The 26,991-nt window shown below is 39.1% G+C and overlaps 1 protein-coding gene across 8 annotated transcripts in view; it reads left to right on the top strand.

The window, feature by feature from the left end:
* Window positions 1-26,991, top strand: part of LOC135257857 (serine/threonine-protein kinase MRCK alpha-like) — a 377,275-nt gene that overhangs the window by 72,372 nt on the left and 277,912 nt on the right. For all 8 annotated transcript variants that reach the window (XM_064341039.1, XM_064341035.1, XM_064341036.1 and 5 more), the window contains exon 4: window positions 7,016-7,111. In XM_064341039.1, coding sequence (XP_064197109.1) covers window positions 7,016-7,111 — 96 coding nt within the window. The remainder of the gene's footprint in view (window positions 1-7,015; window positions 7,112-26,991) is intronic.

Raw genomic sequence — 26,991 nt, 5'->3', positions numbered from 1 at the left:
CTGCTTACGTAGATCACGCTCATGTTGTTCTCCTAGTAACGATGGGGCAGAGTGCTCCGCTGCCCCACAGCAGAGAGATAGGACAGGGCGCGCAGTCCTCAGCGGGAGCACACACATACACACAAAGGAAATTACTCCAAAGCAGCACTATAAGGATTGTGAGTCAAGTATATTATATTTATACACGCCATTTTCACCACTGAATCACTATTTTGTATTAAATATAAAATACATTATGCCACAACATTCAGAGGTTACGATGATCTTGCACCACAGCACCACCTTTGGTGGGGCACTGCCCCACATGCCCCTAATGTAAAAACGCCCCTGGAAACTATCTCCGTTATGTATATACAAAGGATCTACAAATCACCATTTCCCCATTTTCCCCATCCCCCCAACCGGTTCACACACCCACCCACCAAAGGTGAATCAAACCATCCCAAGACTCAAAGTCCAAATATGTCCAGAAATATTGTACATTGTGTCAAACACTGTTGCTTAACCTCAGCCCCTAGTGGTGGGCAGGCCCGCGTGCCTAGATTACTAAAGTCAACCATTCGGTGCTACTGCAACCAACGTGTGAGATGAAAACAGAAACGCGTTGTTTGTTTCATTAGTAGACGATACATGACAACTATGCCGAAAACGGAGTTTCGCAGCCCCACCATTGTCGCTCCGGTCGTTCATTTAACATGCACCCCCTCCCTGCAGTCTCATCTAAAAAAACACCCCCCACCCTTGACATAATGGACAATATTGTCTATCTTGGCATTCATAAAAATATTCTTTCACCACTAAAAAATTGTATTCCGTCATAGCAACAAGATAAACCCGACAATAGCCCTAAGATATGCCTATACAGCAGTGAAAACGCTGCTCACTGAATAACGAAATAAACGAGAAAAAGTTTTTAAAAATGATACCATGTCATTCTACAGTCAATATCTGGGACTAGATATTGAATAAATATAAAACCTTACTGTTGGTTTTACATGTAGAGATGTCCCTTTTGAGACTGCGTGGTCATATTGTCTTGGACAATCCATTTGGGAAATATACGCGCATCTGTGACGCCTGGGTATCTTCCAAAATAGCTGTGCGTAACACCACACCTGTTGTTTACGGCGTCGTCGCCCTTTTTAGTACAGTCCGACTTGATTGACAATTCATTTATTCAGTAGGCGAGAGTATAAGCTTTCTAACGATGTATAACATGTCTAATTCTGCTTTTGGAATAGCGTTTTATAGGTCAGCGTAACAGAAAATATTATTAGCATCGCATTCACTTACGCGTTCACTCTGTTAGCAGACAAATACGATGCACCTAACGAAACGTGTTCCAGGATATTTCGTAGTTTCTTGGAAAATACAATTATTATTGAGGACTTCTGAACATAGCTAAGCCATATGTTTGCTGATAGACCTAGCTGACATCGTTTTCTGGAGCAAAACAGAAGCGAATAGAACAATATCATTGATACTGTCTCTGTCTCCATCAACTGAACATAGAGGAGATTTCATCGTTGCTATGTAAGTATTACCGCTCAAAATATTTAGGTTATATACGTTATTTTTGAAATTGAGTATCTTTAAATAGGTTAGTGGTGTCATATAATGTAAATATTTCACACTGTAATGTAAGCGTTAGATGGAAGTGTAATAGTTTTTGTGAAGCATGCAACAGTGATGACGTCAGAGCTGGAACATTGCCAAAACGTGGTGGACGGGTGAAAATTGTTTTCATGTTGTCTCATCCCCATACAAGAAAACATACGAGAGTACAGAATATAGAAATACACACAAGTTAATTATTACACATTTAGGTACTGTACCGCATTGTGTGACAATATTTTTGCATTATCTTTTTAATCTGATAGCAATGTTTCATCTTAAACCCTCATAAGGGGCTCATTTATATGCTTTATAAAGGACAAAAAGCATTTTATTCAATTTTGGAGAGATTTTGGATATGTTTCTGGACACCTAGCTATTTTAGACCACTGTACTGACTGAAAGCTTGTAATTCCCATTTGAAAATTATGCAACGGTGATTTTCTTGAGTCAAAACAGTTGATTTGTAGTGAAATACGTGGATATGTTATGATTTACAGCAATGCATAATTTAGACATTTTGGATAGATTTGGAGATGCTGGGTACACTGCTTAGTTTTTGCTTCATACATCTATAGTAGTTCTACATATCCACCCTTAAATTTTAACTTGTGGTCAAGAAGTTTTTGACCTAGCACATGTATGGTTTAACCTCCTGTATATATGCAATCTCTCAGTATTTCATTGCAAACTTAAAAAGTGCAAATTTATTTTTGTTTTTTTGTCAAAACAATTGCATTTGTGGCACTTTATTTCTTCCAAAATTATGAATATAAACTAATCTGTTAGTATTGTAAATTGTACAAATGTCTTGCTTCTTTTAAGCCATTTTTCAAGTCTTTGTGGTGTTCACATCTGGAGTTATAAAGCTTTAAATAAGGTACCCCCTAAATGGGCAAGGATTGGCAAGATTTGGCTTGTGCCTTAAGAGGTTAATGAGAGAAGTGGCACCTTTGGTCTATTGCCAAGACTTTGAACTTCGGCACAAAAGGTGTGATGGCCAGGCGGAGACATTGCTGCAATGTTCATTGGTGAGTCGGCTGCGGTTCTTCACCATGTTCATTGTTGAGAATGCAGACTCACAGCTGTAGGTTGAGCCAAACGTGAGAATGTGAAGTGCCATCTTATGCAAGAGAGGGAAATTAGCTGCACTAACCATCTTTGTCTAGAAGGTGAGCGTCACAGTCAGCCTCTTTCTGTGCAAGGTTTTCCTGGAGGTCTATCAATTCACATGGAGAGAAGCAGCGCACTGGCCCTTGAAAAGATTTGTTGTGCTTCTGCAGAGAACTCTTGACATTTCTGACCAGGAATGGGTTTTCAATGTACAGTAGGACTTGTTTTCCTAAAGTGAAGTCATCAAAGCGAGTCTTGAAATTTTCAGTCAGCTTCTCCAGGAATTCAATATGATTCTGAGGATGTTCTTCTCCTTTGGTCTGTTCCAAAAGTTTTGGGAAGTGGAGCAGTCCCTCCTGTAGGTAAAAAATAAAAAGGAATAAGGAGTGCTGCTTAAAAGGGTATGATGAAGTACCAAAAAGGTGTTCAAAGGTGTTTGGTAGAAAAGATTAAAAAGGCTTACCTGTAGGTCACTTTTGAAAACCTCCAGTTTCCTCTGGAAAGCACGCACTGCTGATATCAGCTCACACACTGTGCTGTTCTTGCCCTGTAGCTTGAGATTTAGGTAATTTAGATGAGATGTTATATCAGCCAAAAATGCAACAGCTTTCATCTTTTCTTCATTTTGAACTGTTTTGCTCTTGCTCTCTTTTGCTCTGACAGAAACACTTGCTACTCTTTCCTAATGGCTCAAAAACGCTCCAGGACCTTGCCTTTGCTCAGCCATCTGACATTGTTGTGCAGGATCAAATCATCAAAAGTTGCATTGACCTCTGTCAGGAATGTGCGCAGCAAGCGATGCTGCAGTGAAGATGATGCTCTCAAAAAGTTTATGAGTCGCATCACTGTTGCCAAGATTTCAGAGTACACTTCTCCAAGACTTGCACAAAGGACAGACTGGTGGATTATGCAGTGGTAAGATATCAGGTCAGGGTGGTGATCTTTCAGGCGCTGAAACAGTCCTCTCCCTCTCCCCATCATGGCTGGAGCTCCATCAGTAGCAATTGACACAACTTTACTTCAGAATTCCCATTATTGCTTCATAAATGTCTTCCCTCCTTGTGTGTCCACTGAGGTTTGTCAGGCCCAACACATCTTCAACAAACTCCCCCTTTGCCTCATCATAAAACCTCACAAACAGCAGCAACTGAGCATTGTCAGTGGTGTCAATAGACTCATCCACAGCTAAGGAAATGCACTGTGCATTTTTTATTCCATCACAAAGCTGTTTAATCAAATTGCCAGCCAGTATTTCAGTTCTTCTTATTGCTGTGGAATCTGAGAGGGGGACTTTCTTGGTTTTACCTGTCATTTCCTCTTTTGGTTTGCTTTCAAACATGGTCTCCACTTCAGTCCTACATTCTTTTATTATTTCCGCATCAGAAAATGGCTTCTTGTGTTTACCCAACACCTATGCCACTCTGAGTGAGGACTCAGTTGCTTTGTCTCGTTGTGACATAGCCTAGATGTAACAAGAACTTTTCTTTTACTGGCCACCTTTGAGCATGCCATTTTAGATTGATTCACATTCAAAATCTAGGCTACTAGCTAACTGCTGACGAAACTAGGCTACTAGCTAACTGCCGACAAAACTAGGCTACTAGCTAACTGCTGACGAAACTAGCTGCGCAGTCAACTCTTAATGAGCCCAGCGCCATGTCAACCCATCGTTGTCATGGAGATGACAGGACACTGAATGTGATTGGACCAAACCAAAGCAGAGTAGACATCCTCACACAGACAGTGGAGCAGGCGAACATTCGGAGCACTGCTTGCAGTGGAGAAAGCGGAGAATTTTGACTTGTTGCGTCATGCCGATGTCTTGCAGATAATATAAATAATACATATGAAAAGTATAATTTGCTCAGAGTTCGGACACAGTTCTGGTTCGGTCTAGATCCGGACCGTAGTCCGGACTTCGAGGATGACAGTCCTATACCCTTTTTTCCAAAATGGTATTTCTCGATTGTGCCGTTGTGTTAATACATTTCCTACGCTTACGGGTCAGGCACTCTTCACAGTAAGAAGAAATTTTAGGAGTGCACTTCCGGTTAGCTTGCAATCACCTCTGTCCAGAATGTGAACTAGTCAGACATTCTTTATGGTAAGAGGAAATTTTACGACAATGTGAGCACGGCCTAAACGAGAACCTCCAATGTGGGCAATGGACAACCAAGTATTAAACGTTTTCTCCTATATTCATGATGTGCTAATATTTTGTAAAGGGTAGAGGATGTTAACATTAATGCACAAGGTGCATAAAACCTTGGTAAACCTGCAAAGTAATGCCAGGTGTGTCCTTATTTTTTTCCAATAACAATGCTTCACACCCAACAACTTCCTGGACTTTAATCTAAAGTAAATTAATTTTATCAAATAATTTTTCACTGAATGTTTTAAAAATATTCTTTGTCACAAGTTTGTAACATTGTTAAAGATGCTCTGTATGCAATTGTGGAGTCATAATTATAATGTGGCAGAGATTACTGTAAGAATCGCTTCAGATACACCAAACAGCAGAAGTATCTGAGTGGCAAAGAAATGCACGTAGTCTTACCCGGGGCTACTGGAACGGGGTTCATTTAATCTTATGTCAGTTATCTGACTAATGCTTAAACCTTTCCTCTGTGCTAACAGTTATGCATAGAAGGAGACTGCAAGTGGTGTTTACCTATATGGATCGCTATCTATCGTAGGTAGTAGATGTGTACGTGCCTCTGGCTTGTGTGCCCTGCGTAGATACAGTAGTGTATCCTGCTACGGCACTAGTGTATAGGCGAGTGACTACGGGGTGCAGTTCTATGCTTATGTTAGGACCCTGAAACTGCTAGATGTGCAGTGGTAACAGTCAAAAAGGAATGCCAGGTTAAAGTGAATGCAGTTTATTATATAGTATGTGTAATGACGATAAGAAACAGATGCAAAAGAGTGTGTGTGGTGAGATGGCTATATGCATATGCGTTCAAGGTCGTATTGGCGAGTCTCCTTGAACCATTGCCCCTTTTCCCTTGTATATCCAAAGATCAAAGCAAAACACCAAGTCATCAAATGAAGACACGACGATAACAAAACAGTACGTAAATGATCCTGCTTGGGCTATCTCTTCAAGCATAGCACACCAGCTTAACCTTTGTATCTGGCTCAGTGCTGACCCATAGGTATCAAGATGTTTAGTCAGCGCCCCACCACTAAAGAAACCAACTTGTTCCCCATGGCATTGGCTTTCCATCAATGCAAAACATGATTACGCGGTATTATGGAGAGGTTTTACATTTATGAGATCCAGTAGGATGTTTTGCAATTTTTTTTCAGACCCTGCTGACTCCCTGTCAGCACAGTAAACAGTCTATTTTCATTTGGGCACTCTTCTGTGAACCGCCTTACATTACAAAGCTTATTTTTATGCAATAAATGCAGTGTATTAAGTTAGCCTTTCCATGTGATCATTTTAAGTCTTGGATGTATATAGAGCAAACAAAATTTTAAAGCAAATATAAATTGTAGACTACCTGCTGCACCATCCGACCACGTCAATTGCCACCTGTTTAGAGGTTTTTCAGTGCTTACCACCAGGCCTGAAAAACATTACATGGGAAACACTGATACAGTTGAGGCCAAAAGTTTACATGCACCTAGGCTAAAGACATTCAAACTCAATTTTTCACAACTCCACACATTTCATGTTACCATACATTTCCTGTGTTAAGTCAATTAGGGTATCTATTTAATTTCCATAAGAGGTCATTTCAAAATAATAGCTAAGAGACAGATTTATTTCAGCTTTTATGTACTATATCAGCTTTGTGATGGCCACTCCAGTACTTTCACTTTGTTGTCTTTAGCCATTTTGTTACAACTTTGGAGGTATGCTTTGGATCATTGTCCTGCTGGAAGACCCAGATATGACCAAGTTTTAACTCTCTAGCTGATGTCTTGAGGTGTTGCTTCAGTATTTCTAGATAATCCTCTAGAAATACTAGGGGGGGTGGGTGGGTGGCAAGCCTTCCAACAGGCTGGTAATGAGTTGGATGTGCCTGTCTCTAGCTAACAGGCTTTCCCATTTAACTTTCATTCAGCTACCTGCCTGGTTCACTGCTCTTTGGCACTGAGAAAGACATTTAGGAAAACAAATGTTTCTGGAGCATGAGCTACTCATGCAACACACGTGAGAGATGTGGTTTATTCAAGCGTTAAATGGTTTGTGGGATTTATACCATTTATCCTGTATAATTAGAAAGAAGGATGAATTAATCATACATTTCTGCTGCTTATTCTTTTTGGAACTCAGACAGCCTGCTTTCGGGAGGAGCGAGACGTGCTGGTGAATGGAGACAGCCAGTGGATCACCACATTACACTATGCCTTCCAGGATGACAACTACCTGGTGAGTCATAGCATAGGATTCTGGCCCATCGGATTCAAGAAATGTTGTCATGATCTGTGAGCCATTTAGTCTGAATAATGATAATAATACATTTATTTGTATAGTACCTTTTCATACATGGATTCCAGCACAAAGTGCTTTATCACAGACAGACAAAGCATTTGTGAAATATAATTTTATGATAACGGTAAAAGGCTAAAAATTGAAAATGATAAAAACTATAAAAATAACACCAAGAACATAGAAAATTAAAAGTAATAATTAAATTTTAAAAATTCAAAATTACAGATAATAAGAACACAAATAAAGCAGCACTTTATGACAACTACAGAGGAATTAAACTTAAACTTTTTAAAATGTAAAAAGGATGTTAAGATAAAGACAATAGAAAAGTAATTCTATGAAGAAATAAAGCCAAGGCAAAAAGAGAGGGATCTTTACTTTTTTTTTTTAATTTTTTTTTTTTAGAACTGTTCAGAGCTTACCTGTCTGATTTCTAATGCTAGGGTGTTCCAGCCTTGGAGCTTTAAATAAAAGGCTGCAGACTTGGGGCATGAAATAAAAGGCCGCTTCTCCACTTAGTTTTTGTTTTACTTTGGGTATACTGAGTTTGATCAGTATATGGTGCTGTAAACAAACAAATTTGATGGCAAAGGCGCCAAACAGGAAGTGAGTTATATCTCTGCAATGCTTTGATTTATTGATGTAAAACTTGATATATACCAAAAAACTATACCAGGAAAAACAATCTGTAAATATCAATTACTGTGGAACGAAAGCAGATATTTCAACCAAACTGTTGTGGAACATTGCAGTAAAGGATGCTAGCTGCCAATCAGTGCAGTCTTGGTGCCAGCCTTCTCCTCCTCCTCCTCCTCCTCCGTTTGGAATGAAAGACCACCGATGTAAAATGTCAACATTAAAATACCAACAAAATAATCTGCCAACTAATGGAGTACGTTAATGTTTGAATCTGGCAATTATTTTGTTGGCATTTTCACGTTGAAATTGATATTTTACATCGCTGGTCTTTTGGAATTGTTCCTGTCCAGATTTGAAATGAAAGTGCCAGACTATAACGTCGACGTTAGCTCTGTCTAACACATTGTGGCTGATATGAATGAAATTAGCTAACATGTCACCGCCTTTAACGTTACTTCACTGAATCGGCGTTTTTGGGATTTTCAGTGGCACATGGTAAAAACTTGTAATATTGTATTTGTCTGGTTGCATTGATTGTGTAGCCTCTATTGTTGCATCAGCAAAGCTAACGCCTGGCGGAGATTTGCACTCTACTGAGTGCACTCTTCTAGTTATTATTATTATCTTTCTGTAGAACGTTTTGCATTCTTCTCCTACAGCTTTTAACATGCCATTCCAACATTATTCAGCTTGGTTCAGAGCTGTGTTCTTGTTCAAAACCTTTTTGAAATTACAAATGGTTTTGGAAATAATTTAAAAAAAAATTTTTTAAAGAAAAAATTCCCATAGAGGCTGAATGGGCAATGGAAGGTAAAATGCAATAATGGCGACGGTTGAACCATGTGAGGGCTTATTACATGTGATGTGATTTTAGCCAATAGCACACATACACAAAACTGCAAAGAAACCATTTTGTGTTTGTGAAGCAAGTTAATACTTGTGGTATAGCCAAATCTGCCCAATCCTTGCCCATTTAGGGGGGTCCGTTATTTAAAGCTTTTTAAAGATGTGAGCATCACAGAGACTTGAATAAACTCCTTGACCACAAGTGCGTAAAGTCTAAGGGTGGATATGCAGAAATACTAAAGATCTATGAAGCAAAAAGTAAGCAGTGTACCCAGTGCAAGGCTCCAGAGTGCGACCATTTTGGTCGCACATGCGACCCAAAAATCTGTCAAGTGCTACTAAACATTTTCATTGGTCGAACCGCTGCGCCTGACATTTAGCAGGTCTGTCTGTGTGTATATGAGTGTAGCGTTATTTTTTTCCCACCCACATTCTGCGAAGACCCGCCACTACTCCTCCTCTGGTTGGCTCTGACTGTGACATTCTTCTTTGCTGAATGCGGGTGGGGAAAAAAATAAGGAATGTGTGTATTAGTGATGCGCGGATTGCAGTTATATGTGCGGGCACCGCGGTTAATCCACTGATCGGGCTGGCCGAGTCATAAAAATGAACATTCTGATTAAAAGCGGATGGGTTGTGGGTGGGTGAAATAATTCATCATTAACGAGGAAAATATTAATTACATTCTCTAATGTGAACATATTTTAAGCTCAATTTTTCGGCACAAATTAGCGGACTAAACTCTCATTGCGCGAACTGCGGCGTCCATTTGTCTTAAGCAGCAATGGAGGCAAAAAATATTATATTACATTACATTACAGGCATTTAGCAGACGCTCTTATCCAGAGCGACTTACACAACTTTTTACATAGCATTTTACATTGTATCCATTTATACAGCTGGATATATAGACTGAAGCAATGCAGGTTAAATACCTTGCTCAAGGGTACAACGGCAGTGTCCTTACCCGGGAATCGAACCGGCGACCTTTCGGTTACAAACCCAGTTCCTTACCCACTGTGCCACACTCCGAGAGAAAATTAAAAAAGGAGAATTTTAAAAAAAAAAGGAAGGGCAGAAAAGATCAGCTTGGGAGCAATTTAGTGAAATACTTAACCATGACGAGACAAGTGCTAGGTATGTCATATGCAACAGTTGCAAAATAATGAGAAATACGGTAATGTGTGATCGGGTATTAGGGCCACATTGAGGGAAAAAAAAATCAGAGATTTCAAGAATAAGGTCGTAATATTACGAGAATAATGTTGTAATATTTCGAGAATTAAGTCATAATACTACCAGAATAAAGTCGTAATTTTAGGCTACGTGGGGAAATATCAGAAGAGCAGCCTGCTGCCTACGTTAAAATGAGGAACGTGGAGCATCTTGTGAAGTTATACTTTAGTAGGCTATAGGTTTCACAAATAACGAGAGAGCCTACTTAATCTTTTAGCACGTCAGCACCACATTATCATAAGTAACAGGACTTTGAAAAGATGTGCAAGAAACTTTTCTGTTCCGAAAAAAGAACAACATGGACTTGGAGGAAATTAGACTGTCCTCTCGCCCGTTTTGTTGGTTGCTGGTAATATATTTTCCTAAAAATAATGTTTTTTTTCCTTGAAATTTTACGATTTTTTTCACGTAATATGATATTTTCTCGTAAAATTATGACTTTATTCTCATACTATTATGACTTTTTTTTCTCAATTATGACTTTATTCTCGTAATATTACGACCTTATTCTTGAAAACTCTGATTTTTTTGCCCCCTCAATGTGGCCCTAATACTAAGTCGTAGGGATGCGGGTCTCTAAATTGGAGAAAATTATTTGTTTGGGTGGGTGGCGGGTGGATGTTGCGATTAGGATGACGTCAGAGCCGATCCGCGCATCACTAGTGTGTAACGGAGTGTAGCACAGTGGGTAAGGAACTGGGCTTGTAACCAAAAGGTTGCAGGTTTGATTCCCGGGTGGGACACTGCCGTTGTACCCTTGAGCAGGGTACTTAACCGAAATTGCTTCAGTGTATATCCAGCTGTATAAATGGATACAATGTAAAAATGCTATGTAAAAAAAAGTTGTGTAAGTCGCTCTGGATAAGAGCGTCTGCTAAATGCCTGTAATGTAATGTAATGTAGTGTGTATGTGTGAAACCGCGCCCTGTACTCCCCCGGGAGCAGCGCACACTTTTGTTTGAGTTATTTGAGTTTGATTTTTTTATTTGAGTTTGTCAAGCACTTTGAACATCAGCACTTTTAAAGTTTTAAACAATTGAGGTTATTGCGATTTCTTGTTTGTGCTGTGATTTAAATAAAGAAAAAACATTTATCTGCACCTTCATTCCTGTTTACAATCATTTACATAATGTGTTAAGAAACTACCAACGTGTATGGGAACTGACAAAAAAAGTAACGCTTAAAATGTATTATTGCGGTGCCAAAAGGCGCAGTGAAAAATTTTGGGTGCACCTAAATTATGTGCTGGTGCACCTTAATGAAAGAATTAGGCGCACCAGTGCAACCAATGTAAAAAGTTAGTCTGGAGCCCTGCAGTGTCAAATCTGTCCAAAATGTCTGAATTATGCATTGCTGTAAATCACAACATAATCATGTATTTCACTACAAATCAACTATTTTGACTCAAGAAACTCACTGTTGCATCATCTTTAAGTGGGAATTGAAAGCTTTCCATCAGTACAGTGGTCTAAAATATCTAGGGGTCCCGAAACATATGCCGAATCTCTCCAAAAATGTCCATTATAAAGCATATAAATGTGCCCCTTATGAATGTTTAAGATGAAACATTGATATCAGATTCAAAAATAATGCAAAAAGATTATAATGCACACAAATGTGGTACACTACCTAAATGTGTAATAGTTAACTCTCGTGTGCTTTTCTGTACTCTGCAGTATGTAATGTTTTCTTGTATGGGGATGGGACAACATTAAAACAATATTTAATTGTTAGCACTCAGTCTCGAAAGATCTCTATGTGTAAAACCAATGGTAAAGTAAATATTGTCTATCTGGGCATTCATAAAAATTTTCTTGCACCACTCAAAAATCGTATTTCGCCATAGCAACAAGATACCCAACAGTAGCCCTAAGATATGCCAATAAAGCAGTGAAAATGCTGCTCACTGAATAACGAAATAAACAATTTTAAAACATTTTACAAAATGATACCATGTCATTCTACAGTCAATATCTGTGACTAAATATTGAATAAATATACAACCTTGCCATTGGTTTTATGCATAGAGATGTCCCTTTTGAGACTGAGTGGTCATATATTGTCTTGTACAATCCGTTTGTAAAATATGCCCTCATTTGGGATGCCTGGGTACCTTCCAAAATAGCTGTGCGTAATACCACACGTGTTGACTACGGCGTTGTCGCCCTTTTTAGTACGGTCTGGCTTAATTAACAATTCATTTATTCAGTATGTGAGAGTATAAGCTTTCTAACGATGTATAACATGTCTATTTTTGCTTTTGGAATAGTGTTTTATATAGGTCAGCATAACCAAAAAATTTTTCATCATCGCATTCACTTACGCATACTCTGTGGTAGCAAAAAGACGCTGCACCTAACGAAATGTTGTCAACGATTTTTCGTAATTTCTTGGAAAATACTATTATTATTGAGGACTTCTGGGCATAGCTAAGCCATTTGTTTACTGATAGACCTAGCTGACATCGTTTTATGGAGGAAGACAGAAGCGGATATTGATTTACTGTCTGTCTCTATCTTCCAAAAACATAAGATTTCATCATTGCTATGTAAGTATTACTGCTAAAAATATTTCGGTTATATATGTTATTTTTGAAATTGACTGTCTTTAAATAGGTTAGTGGTATTGGGATGGCAGGTATGCCATCCCGCCAAGTTACGCCTTGGCGGGGGCATGTTATATAATGTGGATATATCTATAAACTAATGCTGGTCACTCACCAAGACACCTGCCCAGTTCTCCACTGGTTCTCCTCACACCACAACTCAATATCTCTCCTCTGACCGTTATTCCTTCTAACCCTGGTCTGCTCCTGGTCTCTTGGACGCCTAGCAGGCTCATAATTATACGGTTGTGGTCCGTCACATGCGTTTGCATAAACATTTACAACCTCTTCAGTGTCAAAACTACCATTGAGATCCATTCTTCTTTATTGTTCAACTTGACGGCTCTCCCCTTTGTTACGTCACTTCCGGTTTGGCGGTTTTTTAGATGCAGAAGTAAAATTCTCTCAAAAAAAACGACTCCAGAAGTCACTGTAGTGTACATATAAGCATATTTTTATGAAAATCTAGTTCCTACATCATTTTCCTACACATTGATTCACTGGGGTCTCCAACCTAAGTGAACGGTCGACGCAACAATGGTGGCACTGCAAAGCTCCGTATTCGGCATAGTTGTCGTTTATCGTCTACTAATGAAACTGGAATACACAGTTTCTGTTTTCAAGTCATAGTTTGTTTGCATGCGCAATGAATGTCTGAGTTGAGAAATCTAGGCACGCCAGCATGCCGACCACTAGGGTATTTCGCGAAGGGGTTAAAGAAAGCAGATGATAGATTCACACGCCAGTATGACACCCCTGGGAGGGGTGTAGCTCGTAGTTGACCAACTTTTCAGTTGGCTGATTTCTTTCTTTGCCTTGTAGTGTTTGGACAAAACCGAAACTGAACTAAACAAAAATCAAAAACCCGCTCTCGCAGTGTGCGCTCCCGGACTCAGCCCTGAACTGTGGAGAGAAACACACCTTTAACCCTCTGGGATCTAAGGGTAAAATGAGGCACACTGGTGATTGTGCGATGCTCTGACATTTGTGTAAATTTCATCAACTTTATATAGTGATTCCAAAGTGTTTCATATCTTTGTTTTCAGCACAGACTCAGCTACAATAATATGGCAGCAGTAAGTAGGTCATAATCATGTGTGGATTGTAAACTGCTCTAAAAACACACAAACTGTAAGCAGTAGTTTTGAACATGCACAAGAATGTTGTAATAAAGCACACTGAACAATTGTGAATAAGACTTTTGGTCACTGAAATGTGTTCATCAAGGTCTTGGGTATCAAAAGATGACAAAATATTTTAGCAAATCCAATGAGAAATATAAAATACATTGCTAAAAGTTAGTGTTGTGACTACTATTTTTCAACATCAGGTGAGAATGGAAGGGCAAATGGCCTTTCTGTAATGAATATGCATTGGGTAGGACGACCTGCCAGCTAAGTAGGCTATTCACACCTGGCCGCATGCCTCCCCACCACTAAGACAAAGACTCAGTGAGCCATTTAGAAGACCGAAACAAAGACATCTTTTGATTTTCAGAACATTTATTGAAGCAAACTATACGCATGGAAGATGAGATGAGACTGGTGTATGTTGCAACGCTTGCGTGACCTCTTAGCTAGTGGTGAACTACACCATGTTTCCTGATCAGCATCTCTGTAAATATGATAAAAACAAAATTGTTAGGAAATGTGACATCAAATCAAACTTTATTTATATAGCACATTTCCTTCAACAGCTGAAAATTAAATGTGCTTTACAAAAAAGGGGCAAACCACTAACTAATGAAAACAAAACTTAGGACATGTGACATGGTTACATCATATACAAACAAAGAACCAAACAAACACAACCAGACACAGAGAGGTAGCCTATAATTTTGAGAAGCAATGGTTAGAATCGTTCGTAGTGTGGGAATTTACAAGCGCGCATATTAGTGAATATTCCTACAAACACACAGAGAATGTAATACAACACACATTTACAAATAATGCAAGCTATCAATGAAACAACATTAGCTAAACTAAATAAACATTGATATTCCAGCTCAACTACACGCAACTCATCAATAACAATGCCTCAATCTGAAGTAGGCTAGGTCTGTTTAGCTAAGTGGTTATTATATTGCTATTTCCCGAATTTACTTACAGTATGCTAATATCGATTGTGCGAGGACATCAGTTTTAGAATCTTAGCCATGCCACGGGCTATTTATTACCAATATGATCGAAAAACATACAGTCTACCTGATACTTCTAACACAACCAGACGCAGAGAGCCTAGCCTATAATTTTGAGATGCAATAGTTCGAATCATTCGTAGTGTGGGAATTTACAAACGCGCATATTGCTGGATATTCCTACAAACACACAGATACGTTGCAATACATTACACATGTTTACCAATATGATCATACGAAATATACTTACGCATGAAGTTGATCCTCAGCTGGATCAGTTCGCTGTTCGAAATGACACCGCTCTTGCCAATACAGCTGAGAAAACGCTGCTCACTGAATAACAAAATAAACAAGATAAAGTTTTCAAAAATGATACCATGTCATTCTACAGTCAATATCTGGGACTAAATATTGAATAAATATACAACCTTACCATTGGTTTTACGCGTAGTGATGTCCCTTTTTAGACTGAGTGGTCATATATTGTCTTGGACAATCCGTTTGTGAAATATACACACATTTGTGATGCCTGCGTACCTTCCAAAATAGCTGTGTGATACCACACGTGTTGTTTACGGCGTTGTTGCCCTTTTTAGCACAGTCTGGCTTGATTGACAAATAATTTATTCAGGAGGTGAGAGTATAAGCTTTCTAACAATGTATAACACGTCTAAAAATTTTATAAGTCAGCGTAACTGAAAGTTTTCTCATCATCGCATTCACAGCCAGCCATCTGTAATTATTAAAATAGAAAAAATACAAGGTCAGTATTCCATTATTCCATGCACATTACAATCGAATATACATGGTTATCTTAGGCAGTAACATGTTGTTTTAGAGGGATAATTTTTATTAATTAATGAAATAGAAAAATACATTGGCTTCTGCTGTAGATTTCAGAACGTGACTGGTATTTAAGGGAGAGCGGGGTACAGTATGTCAGAGGCGACGTCATTCAACTGCATTATTCTATACATTATAACATATTTAATGCTAGCCAGTAATGGTTTTAGATTAGATTTGCTGTTAACATTTAGAAAAGACGATGGTGACTGAGGAAATTTAGGCAAACGTTTATAGCAGTGTGCATGAGAGTTATAGTACAAGGGCTCGAAAATAACTTTTTCACCACCTTCCCAAAACTGTCCCGAAGCATATTTTTGTATGTTTCTTTATGTTTGTTGACAGACTTGGTTACAAGCCAAATAGCCAATCTAAGCGATCAAACACATTAAAAAATATTAACTTTGTTCACTTGCATTGCACAGCCTGCTCATATGATTTACCAAGTGACTACAGGTGACTAGCAGAGATACTGTCCCGCAAATCTACTGCTATCTCTCATTAAACACTGTGCCAAGTTAGCTTGGTGTATTGAAGCACAGACAAACACACACACACACAGGGAGAGAGACACGCACACAAATGCAGAAATGTTATGTTAGCTAGAAGTCCATAACGTTCATTCCCCAAAACGTTTGTTGGCAAGTTGACATGCACACAATACACGCAGAGGGAGAGAGACACGCACACGTGCAGAAACGTTATGTTAGCTAGAAGTCCATAACGTTCATTCCCCCAAAACGGTGTTGGCAAGTTGATAACGTTAACGCTAGCTTTCGGACTCCTGTTAACGTAAGCCCACTTGTTGAATCAAGGCAAATCTCTAGCCCATTAGCAAATGCAACCGACTGTAACTAACGTTGGGTATCTTATAACTATCAAATCAATCGCTTACAATAGGAGATTGTTGACTTGAGACGAGAGGAGAGGTTCATCAATCCTGTCTTCATCCTCTGCCTCAGCTGACAGCAGGTGCTGCTGGTTTTGCCCACTTGAGAATAGTTCTGCTAGCTGGCTATTAATGTTACTCTACTGCTGGCAAACTTTGCACTGGCATGATCATGTATATGAGTGAGCGCCATTGATGAAGAAAATAATGTTTATGTAACGTGCTTAACAATGGCAGACCACAGGCTCACCAACAATAAAAGGCTTCACAGTTCTTCACAATCTGATAAATGTTTTACGACCCCGGCTTGTCGGGAGTAGGAGTGGGGGCTGGGGACGCCATGCAATATCTTTTCGAGCCCTGTAAGCTAGTTTAGCTGGTTAAAGGTTTGCTAATGTTACCGTTAAAATTCCCAACTAAAGTTATTCGCATTTTCTCACTAAAAGACCGGAATCAATCTAATTATACAGACAGTAAACATTGTATATGTTATTAAGAGTGGCAAATTAAATACATTGAGCTTTGAAAGCTAGGATTTTAAGTCTTACCGCTTTCTCTCAGGTACATCTAGCATTGGCACGTTTCCAATTGTTCCACCCACTGATGTCTGCCTGTAGAATAGCAAAATTGACATAAGGGGGAGTGCTAACATTGTTCCACAGCAGCCACACTGACAAGGCGGCCTGCAGATGTGTCTGCAGACATTTTTTGTTTATCGGCCTCGTGAGCGCAGGCATCGGCCAATGCCGATTAACTCAAAATGCCAGATATCGGCCCGATTAATCGGTCGACCACTATTATACAGCCTTTTTGCGCATCTTTATCAAGGGAACCCCTAGCCTAATAATTTTAATAATATTATGATGATACGATATGGACCTAAGTCACCCACAGCAACGTGGGCTCAGCCAACGCGATGCTGACAAAATAACGTTAGCTAGTTAACGTTACAACAGTCAGCTGAAGTTGCGACTGCATTAGAGTGGGAGCACCTATTATCGACCACCTTTGTTTGACAGGCAATAAACCATAAACAGATTTGCAACTATATATGAAATAGGCGAAATATCGGTAACAACCTGTACCTAGTTATGTAGGAAAAAATGTCCTTGTTATCCTCCACTGGTTATTTTTTCAATACTTTAGCGATTTTTCTCTGTGCTGGGAAATAAGTCAGAGGTGGTCCAGCACTAGCTTTTGGTTGCTAAGGGGACGTGTATCGACCACCCCATATAAATGAATGAAACTTGACATAAATTTGCTAGCATACTGTATAAGTGTCCTATGTTGCGTATTTGAGTATTGAATTAATCATCATCATCGTCATCATGGCATGGCACACACACTACCTCCCTGCTCCCTCCCTACAAGTCCCTGTTAATCATGAAGCTACCCATGCTTACCCCTTCAACTACATTCTCCTCCTGCTCCTGCTCACTCTGTCCCTCCTCAGCTTCCCTGTCACATGCCTGCTCCTCTGCCTGGCAGTGGCCATGGCCAGCCACCTCTCCTCCTTCAAGTTCCACCTGTTGCTGCACAATGTCGGGTACTGTAGATGTTGAAGCTACTGCAGCCCCTGCAGCAAACATGTCTGTTATTTTTGCACATTTGACTGCATCCACCTCTAGATTTTTCATTTTTTTGGCCCGCCACTTCTCCGCACCCTTGTGCTTTTGTTTATCCATTTTGACGCCCTCATCCATCCACAGATTTTTGAGCCACGGCCTCTGACACGAGAAATAGAGAGGACAGAGGGGGAGGGGTGGGGCCTAGTAAGAGATGTGATTGGGCCAGCCCAGGTTCAGTATAAAATAATTCTTTATTTTTATTTTTTTTGTTAAAAATTATAAATTCAATTATATCGGCCCCAAGGTGCATCGGCCCACTGGGAAAATGCCCGGTATGCCAGACTACCAGTCCAGCGCTGCCACTATTGTAAGTATTAACTTGCTTTACAAGCACAAAATGGTTTCTTTTAAGTTTTGTGTATGTGTGCTATTGGCTAAAATCACATCTGTGTATCCACCCTTCGATTTGACGCTCTTGTGGTCAAGGAGTTTTTGATCCAGGACATGTATAGTTTAACCTGCTGTATATTTGCGATCTCTTAGTATTTCATTGCTAACTAAAAAAGAACAAATAGATTTTTGATTTTTTGCTGAGACAATTGCATTTGTGGCACTTTATATTCATAATTTAGGAAGGAATAATCTAAGTTAGTGTCGTAAATGGTACAAATGTCTCGCTTCATTTAAGCCATTTTTCTTTGTCTTTGTGATGCTCACATCTGGAGTTATAAAGCTTTAAATAGGGTACCCCCTAAATGGGAAAGAATTGGTCATATTTGGCATGTGCGCTAAGGGATTAAAAGGGCTGCTGTAAACTTCCGGTTATGGCGTGGTGCTGGTGAGACGCATCTTTGTGAGGCTCCAAGGCTAATTTATTGAATCGATTATTTAGAAGACCACAAATATCTTAAACTCCACATATACTTGAACAGTAGACTACTAGTCAACATCAAGAAATCTCAAAAAAAGCTCAGCAAAACCCAGCAACATCGAAAATACCAGTGCCTACTTCGCAAGCTAATGCAGCTAGGTGAACTTCTGCTAGCAAAGACGCCATGACGGAGGCAACGGCAGAAATATCTTTGGTTGAGCCGAGTGTTAAAGTCCTCAGCGCCATACGCTCGATGCAAAGCAACTTTTCAAAGTAATTTGAGGATGTGCTGGCGGGAATAAGCAGACTCAGGGGTGATTTACAAAACCAAGCTAACAGGATTACAGAAGCAGAAGAAAGAATTGGAAGGGCTGAGGACAATTTAAACTCCATGCGCAGCGCTATCAAAAAGCTACAGGAGAAATGTGCCACATTGGAAATGAAAGTAGAAGATCAGGAAAACAGGGGGCGTTGCAACAACTTAAGGCTTATCGGCCTCCTCGAAAAAGCTGATGGTCAAGACTTGTGTGCATTTTTGGAAAGTTGGCTACCAAGAGCCCTCGGCACCGACACCTTCCCTATCCCACCTGTCATTGAGAGAGCGCATCGGATAAGACGACAGGCCAGGATCCAAAACCATAAGCGGTGATTATAAGGTTCCTTAACTACAAAGAAAAGGAAAACGCTATGTGAGCAGCCCAGAGACAGAGAACAGTGCAGTTTGAAAACCACAACGTTAGATTCTACCCAGACCATTCAGCGGAGACTCACCGACAGCAGAAGCTCTTTGACGCAGTGAAAAGGCAGCTTCAATCCATGGGGCTCCGATACGGAATGTTCTACCTGGCTATCTTGGTAATCACACACAAAGGTCAGCGACATTCATTCAAGACGGTCGCCGATGCAGAGAAGTTTGTCCAAAGAATACAGGAAGAGACTAGGCCCACACCAGCGCCAAACGTAGTAGGATAAACAGAAGCTTCTGTATCATGGCTATGCCTTTGCTGTAACGAGGTAAATCTATGTCACAATGACTGACAGTCTAAACATTATGCCCACTAATGTCAACAGCTGAGAGACAATGCTGTTTGTATATCTGAAATGGTTCGTTCCTGAAAGGGTGTTTAAAGATGATTTATGTTACTCTAACGTACAAACAAGAACTCATTTGGTTCATTATAATGGTAACATGATCCTAGTTTGTTTTAATCTGGATCCTTTATATTTTTCACTATAGTTAGGCTATTCTATCTGTCTTTTTCCTTTCACAACAGCCTATTTTTCTAGAGTCTTCCTAAAGTTATACCTAAGCGGTAAGATAAGATACATTTCATGTTCTCAGAGAATCGTTCAAACGGTCTGAATATTTAATATTTTGGTGGAGCCCACAGAAGAATGGTACTCTTCAAGCTCTTACGCTACACTGCTCCTCACTATGAGGATCAGGCATGTAGAATAACTAAGTCTGTAGTTACCTAGGGGGTTACATTCATGTATTTCATTTGGGGAAGTACATGGGGGATTTCAGGGTTTTTTGTTTATTGTATATATGGGATTATTGGGCCTTATGCACCACTATCTTCCTAAGTTTTTTCTTAAATTTGTTCTTGAGAAAGGTCCCAAGAAAAGTCTACATCAAATTCACTACGTGTTCTTAAACCGCAGAATTGTTCGCATGTGTTCTTAAAATGATGAATCCTATTGGCCTCGTAAATGGAAAGCGCGTGCCAGTTGTTCCTAATTAGCATAGGTAAACGCCCCGCCAATCCCCATAAAAGGGCATGAGACTGCAGCGCCGTGTGCGCACACATAAATCGAAAAGAAAGTTGAGAGCGAAGTCAATAATGCCCAAACGAAAATCTAAAGACTGTGGAGCACCGGACTCCAAACATAAGAAAAACATCAGTAGTTCTGAAGTGGAGGTATTGCTGCAGGAAGTGAACAGCAAATGACCTGTCATATTTAGTAGGGGCAGTAGTGGACATAAAATAACACAAAAAAAGATGCATGGGATGCTATTACTCGTTCAGTGAACGCTGTATCCGGAGAAGGGCGCACAACTGATGAAGTAAAAAAAATGGTTTGATGTCAAATCGGAGGCAAAAAAAAATAAAAAAATGCTGGTGAGAGTGGGAGCGAGGAATTGCGTGTTATGCATTTAAACGACAAAGCACTTCTTGTCACATTAATACCGCTGATTAAATAAACCAGCAGTAAACTGCATCGGAGTAAATTTATTGCCAGTCATTTTGGTGTCACCCCCCTCTAATGGTGTCACCCGGTGCGGTCCGCACCCCCCTAGTGACACCTCTGAATAACTGTTCTCTTCTTCAACATGTCCATGTGTTTAAAAAGTGTTACTTAAGTGCTTAGTTTGTATTCCAAATTTAAATATTTGCTTTTGCAGTATAGACCAAACATTGCATAATTGAAACCCCCCAAAATCAAAGGTCACTACAGTGGTTTGGTTTTTATCATTTATTTACAGATGAACTTCCGCTGAGGCAACCACTCTGAAGCGGAACCTGGAACCTTAGTGCTTTGTAAAATAATGAAAATAATCATTAAAAAATATTATAAATGATAAAAATTTTATTGTAATTTAAATCCTATAATATTATACAACTGTAGAATTGAAGAAAACACAATAACCAATTATTTTGCACAAACTTACAGCACTCAAATGTGCATAAGTGTGCTCTTGAGTGTGCATAGATTCTGTTCTTACCTAAGAACAAATCCCAAATAAGAAAACATTCGTGAATATCAGAATCTTCGTGAAAACTGCGTAAGTGGGTTTTAAGAAGACAGTTCTTCTTAAGAACGGTTGGTGAATGAGGCCCATTGTCCCTTTGTTTTTTTTGTTTCTCTCCTTGATAAAAAAGAGCAGTAGTGCTGATTTTCTTATGGTCTTATGCTATATAATTGACTTTATACTAAATGTTAAACAAAAAAAAGGGCTGCTGTAATTTGATTGGCTCATGGCAGCCATGTTTTTTTCATCAATCCACCTGAACCTTGCTGATTTTAGTACAACTTTGGGCCAAGACAGAGTATACCAAATTTGACTGCAATCAATCAAACTGTCAATGAGTATTTTTGTATTGTGATGCGCTTTATTGGCCAAAATATCTGAAATTTTGCATGCTAATTGAATGTCAGACAGATGTTAAGTTTCATGAGTATCAAATTTTGCATTCATGAGTTATGGCTCAATATCATATATGTGCCATGCCCTGAAATTTATAGACCTATAGGAGCCAAATGATAAGGAGTACCAAACATCTCTTAATACAATTTAGTCACGTTAGTCCATAGGTCCTGTCCACCAAATTTGGACATGACTGTGTGAACGGTCTAGGGGTAGTTTGCAAAAATAGGTTTTACAGAAAATTCAAAGTTGCAGAAAATCTAGTCGGGCACAAATGGATAGGGCCTATATGGATTGATTGGACTTGACCCAAGGAACACCAGAAAAAAATAATGTTTTTTTTAGGCCATATGGTGCAGAAGTTATAAGCTAAAATGTAAAAGTGGTTGTTATAGCGCCACCATCATGCCAATTTGAATAATTTTTATTGCCTGATTAGTGAGTGACATTTCCAAACTATCAACCAAATTTAGTAGCTAAACCTTGTTGTTTTTTATATTAAGAGGGTTGCATTTTTTGAAGAAAACCTTGTGTGCTTGCAGAGCTGAAAGTGCTGAAATATTGTTTTGTAGATAGAATGAAGCAACATTGTTGTTTCACAATAACTGGGTGCTTCAGGGAATTCAGGAATGTTGCTTGTCCATCTGATGATGTTGATATTTCAGCAATCTGTGTTGATGTTATTATGTGATAGCCTGTCAAGTATGTGTCAACATAATTGGTCAATTATGAGATTGGATTTATGGGTAGAGATAATCATTGCCTTGAATGACACTTGATTAATTATCATTGGTTGATCATGAGGGTGTGTTTATTGGTGTGGGTATTTAAACCTTGAATGAACACTTTGTAAATAAGCACACTGAAGAAGGCACTGCGCCGAAACGCATCTGTGCTGAGACGTTCTGACAAAAATAAAATCAGATTATGCAAAGTGCGGCCCCTTTCTTCCAACTTTATTGAATTACACTTTCTGGTCCAGCACTCTGAAAATTTCAAACAAATTTTGGGAGTGAAGCCCGTTTTCTGTTTTTGCATATTAAAACAGAACCATCAGGTAAAAACATCAGAGACTGTCCAGAGACAAGTACAATCACAATAAGTGTGTGCCTCACCAAAAACCTCAGTCAAGACTTTTCATATTAACTTCATCAAAATGCTGATTGTGTTGACATTTGAGTATTTTGAATGGAGTGTATATTCTCACACTCATGACTGAAGGTATAACTAAAAAAATTGAATGAGACAAGAATCATTGAGTCATTTTGACATTTTCTCCACAAGCGATGGAGAAAATTGCAAAATGGCTCAATGATTCCTGTCTCACTCTGAATTTTTATGCCCCCGACCTCCGTAGGAGCCCGGAAGGGGTGTACTATGTTGAGGCCCCGTCCGTCTGTCAACAATTTGGTTTCCAATCATTTAACAGAAAACACCTTTGTCCATCAGGCTGATTTTTTGGTGGTGAATTGGACTTGACCACACGAAGGCTGGTTTCGATCAGTGACGCCACCACTCATTCAATATGGCCACCACGGCTGCCATCTTGAATTTGGTGTCTGTTCATTTAAAAGAAAACGCCTTTGTCGATCAGGCAGATTTTTTGGTGGTAAATTGGACTTGACCACAAGAAGGCTGGTTTCAATCGGTGACGCCACCGCTCATCCAATATGGCTGCCTTCATGTGGTTGACCATGTACAGTCAGGGGCATATGCCATACTTTGCGGTTTCCAGTTCAGGTTGACGTTACAAGATGTAAGTAGTCCATTGCCTTGTGATTTATCAGTAAACAATGCACTATTTTTACAGCATATGTTTGTCATTTCGAAGTGAAAATAAGATATTACACACTGTTGATGTGTCTCCAAGAGAGGAGACTATTCACCTCATATCAACTTGGGAGCCCCGTTTCCAATGTCAGTTTGAAGTTGGGCGTCACCTCCCTCATGGTTGAGAACAACAGAGACCATATAAAGATGATATTACTCCTCCAAGGTGTTGCCCATAAAAATAGGGGGGCTGGCATTAGAGGGCTCGTGATCTGATTAAAATGCATGTGTCATGGTTTGAGTGTGGTGTTTTTTTGGTGATTTGTAGTGCACAAATTCAGTTTGCAGTCCGGTCGGGGGCATATGCCACGCTCTGCAGTGGCCTTGTTATTTTTCTTTCTTACTGTATGTCATGCTGGTAACAGGCAAGCAAAATAGCTCTGAAACACTAGAGTCATTCTACAAACAAGCTCTCAAAATATTTGATTGTAAATTATGAAAATATCACCGCTGACATATACTTTCCTTATTTAACATATTTCATTGTTACAACCTCTCTGTTGTGTGCCATTTAAGATGATCCATATCGCTGCTCCTTCACCCCTGAAGAAAATACAAGGGGACAGTATTGCATTCTAAGACGATGTACTACCCTTTCACAATCTGCTTTTTTCTTTTAATGATATTAAGGAATCAAATGAGCTTCCCAGTGATCTGAAAATTTGCACAGACTTTCAAACTTTTTCCTGTTTAGTCAAAAATGAGTTTTATTTAACCAGACATGTGCTTTCATTTTAATCCTTGTTCAGCATTTGTATTTTGATTCCATAATTTTATGATTGCATTGTGTGCATTCATGTGTGTGTATTTGGCTGGGGGTGGGAGTTTTATTGTAAATTTGTGATTTTATTGTGCATATCTGATACCACTTTTTATACCTGCAGGTGGAAATTCCCTGTTAGCTAAATCTGGTAAAAAGCACCTCTTCTCTGTGTCATTAATGTACTTGTACATGGTATCTGTTAAATATAAAAAACAAACATACAACATAAAACCCTTTTCCAGCACTGTAGAAGGAGCTTCACTGCTCACTTTAGTAAGACGATGAACCCTCATCTTTGGCAGCTCATTCAGGCATCAAAGAAAGAGCCAGAGAGAGCAGCTGCTACAGGCTAGCTAACTAAACTAGCTGACTAGCAAGGTTGCTAAATTACACCGGAGACAGCTGACATACAAACAACAAGGGTTAAAAAACAGAATTGAACACTAAATGCAAACTAATGCTAAATACTACGCTATGATTAAGCTGAAGACCGTGGAATATTTTGGTGATCCTTGATAATGAAGATTAAAATTAGGCAGAAAAAAATTAAATTAGCCAAATTGCCTTTCTAAGGGGTACCTACCTTAACCTGCATTGTTTCAGTATATATCCAGCTGTATAAATGGATGCAATGTAAATGCTATGTGAAAGGTTGTGTAAGTCGCTCTGGAGAAGAGCGTCTGCTAAATACCTGTAATGTAATATAAATTAGTAACCACCCATGAACACCAAGCAACCACCAAGTAAAACCCTAGCAACCACTTACTACACCATGGCAACCACCTACAACACCCTACTGTCTGCCCAGTATGACACTAGCAAATACCTAGTTAGACACTAGCAATTGCCTAATATGACCCCAATAACCATCTAGTAAGACCCTAGCATCTTGCTATGACTTTTTTTTTTATTCATACCATTTACTTTAAGACTTTTTAATTCACTAATTATTTTTTTGTCAATTTATGGACTTCTTGTACACCTGTCTCCTCCAACAGTTTTCATACAACTTATTCATATTCCATTGGGAGGTAGCCTCTACCAAGTTGCGAAGTTTCATGGGTCTCAGCCATGTGGTTAAGACAAAATGGAGTACAGATGAAAATGGATAATAGCATTTTCAAAATGGTGGTAATCCAAGATGGCAGCAACAATAAAAGTACAGATTTTAGGTGAGGAATTGGATCATCTAAACAGTAGTGATTTTCTATGAATTTATAAATAAAAAAATATTGTGCTCTGTGGCACCACCATGTGACACAATTATCACAATACTGTAGGGTTGGGCTCTGGCTTGGAGTACCAGTTAGCTGCGATATTTCATCAATTTTTTTCACACCATTTGGGAGTTAACATTTTTGTGGTAAGCCATGCCCTCATCAATATTTATTGGCTTACTGGGGCCATATTTTTTTTTAATCAACTTTGTTTATATAACTCTTAATGATAACGGTCCCCTGAGAATACTGTTTGTATTAGTGCAAGTTTCATGCAAATTTGTTAGTTGCCTTTCGAGGAGATGTCGTTTAAGCGTGTTTCAGAAAATTCATAATGGCAAAAAATATAACCAGACACATTTTAAAGGTCCAAGAGACCTTTTTCCAGCATGAGGAGAGGAATCCAGGGTCACTAGCCCCACCTTTCTATGACAGATTTTTCAAAACTTATGACCTTTTATATATTGAATATTCAATTGATCGTTATAGCACCACCAACAGGCCAATTGGTGTAACTTTAATTGCGATTGAGTTTTCACCAGCCCAAACAGACATTATAAAACTTTAAGCCAAGACCCGGGAGAAAATAAAAAAATGGTTGCAAGCAGCAATATTTTGATCTCTGTAGCACCACCATGTGTTTAGATGTTGATTTAAATGTCAATACACATGCCAAGTTTAATACCTTTATGCGTAATGATTTTGGAATTATTAGCAATTTTGTGAGTAGCCATTCCCACATGTTTTGCCCTAACCACTGGAACAGTAATGGTTGCATAAAGGTTTCCCGGATGAAGTCAGTTAATTTTTGTAGGAGGAGAAGCATTTTAAGTGTTTTCTGCCTTTTTGAATTTTATGAAAATACCAAAGAGTGGCCTTTTGGTTCCTTGAGGCAAATTTGTTGACTATTTTGGTGCCTCCAAGTGGTGAATCAGTGGCAAAAATACTCCTGCACTACTGGAAATATCAGTCTTCTTCTGTGCCAAGTATCATTGAATTTGAACCGCTCTCGAAAACGTATTGACATAAAAATTGCGCCTAGTTACATGAAACAATATTGGCTATCTTACCTCACACAAATTAAACAAGCTGTATTCCAAAGAAATGCTACCTAATGTTTCCTAAATTGTTTCAAGTAACTTAGAGGGTTACTTGAGTGAGTTACTACATGTGCAAGCATACAGCACATTAATGGGGCAAACATATGTGTGGGTAGGTTTGC

Source organism: Anguilla rostrata, chromosome 6, assembly GCF_018555375.3.
Source record: "Anguilla rostrata isolate EN2019 chromosome 6, ASM1855537v3, whole genome shotgun sequence".
In the NCBI taxonomy this organism is placed as follows: Eukaryota; Metazoa; Chordata; class Actinopteri; order Anguilliformes; family Anguillidae; genus Anguilla; species Anguilla rostrata.
The sequence above is the reverse complement of the archived record's forward strand: the minus strand, read 5'-3'. Positions and strand labels throughout refer to the sequence as shown.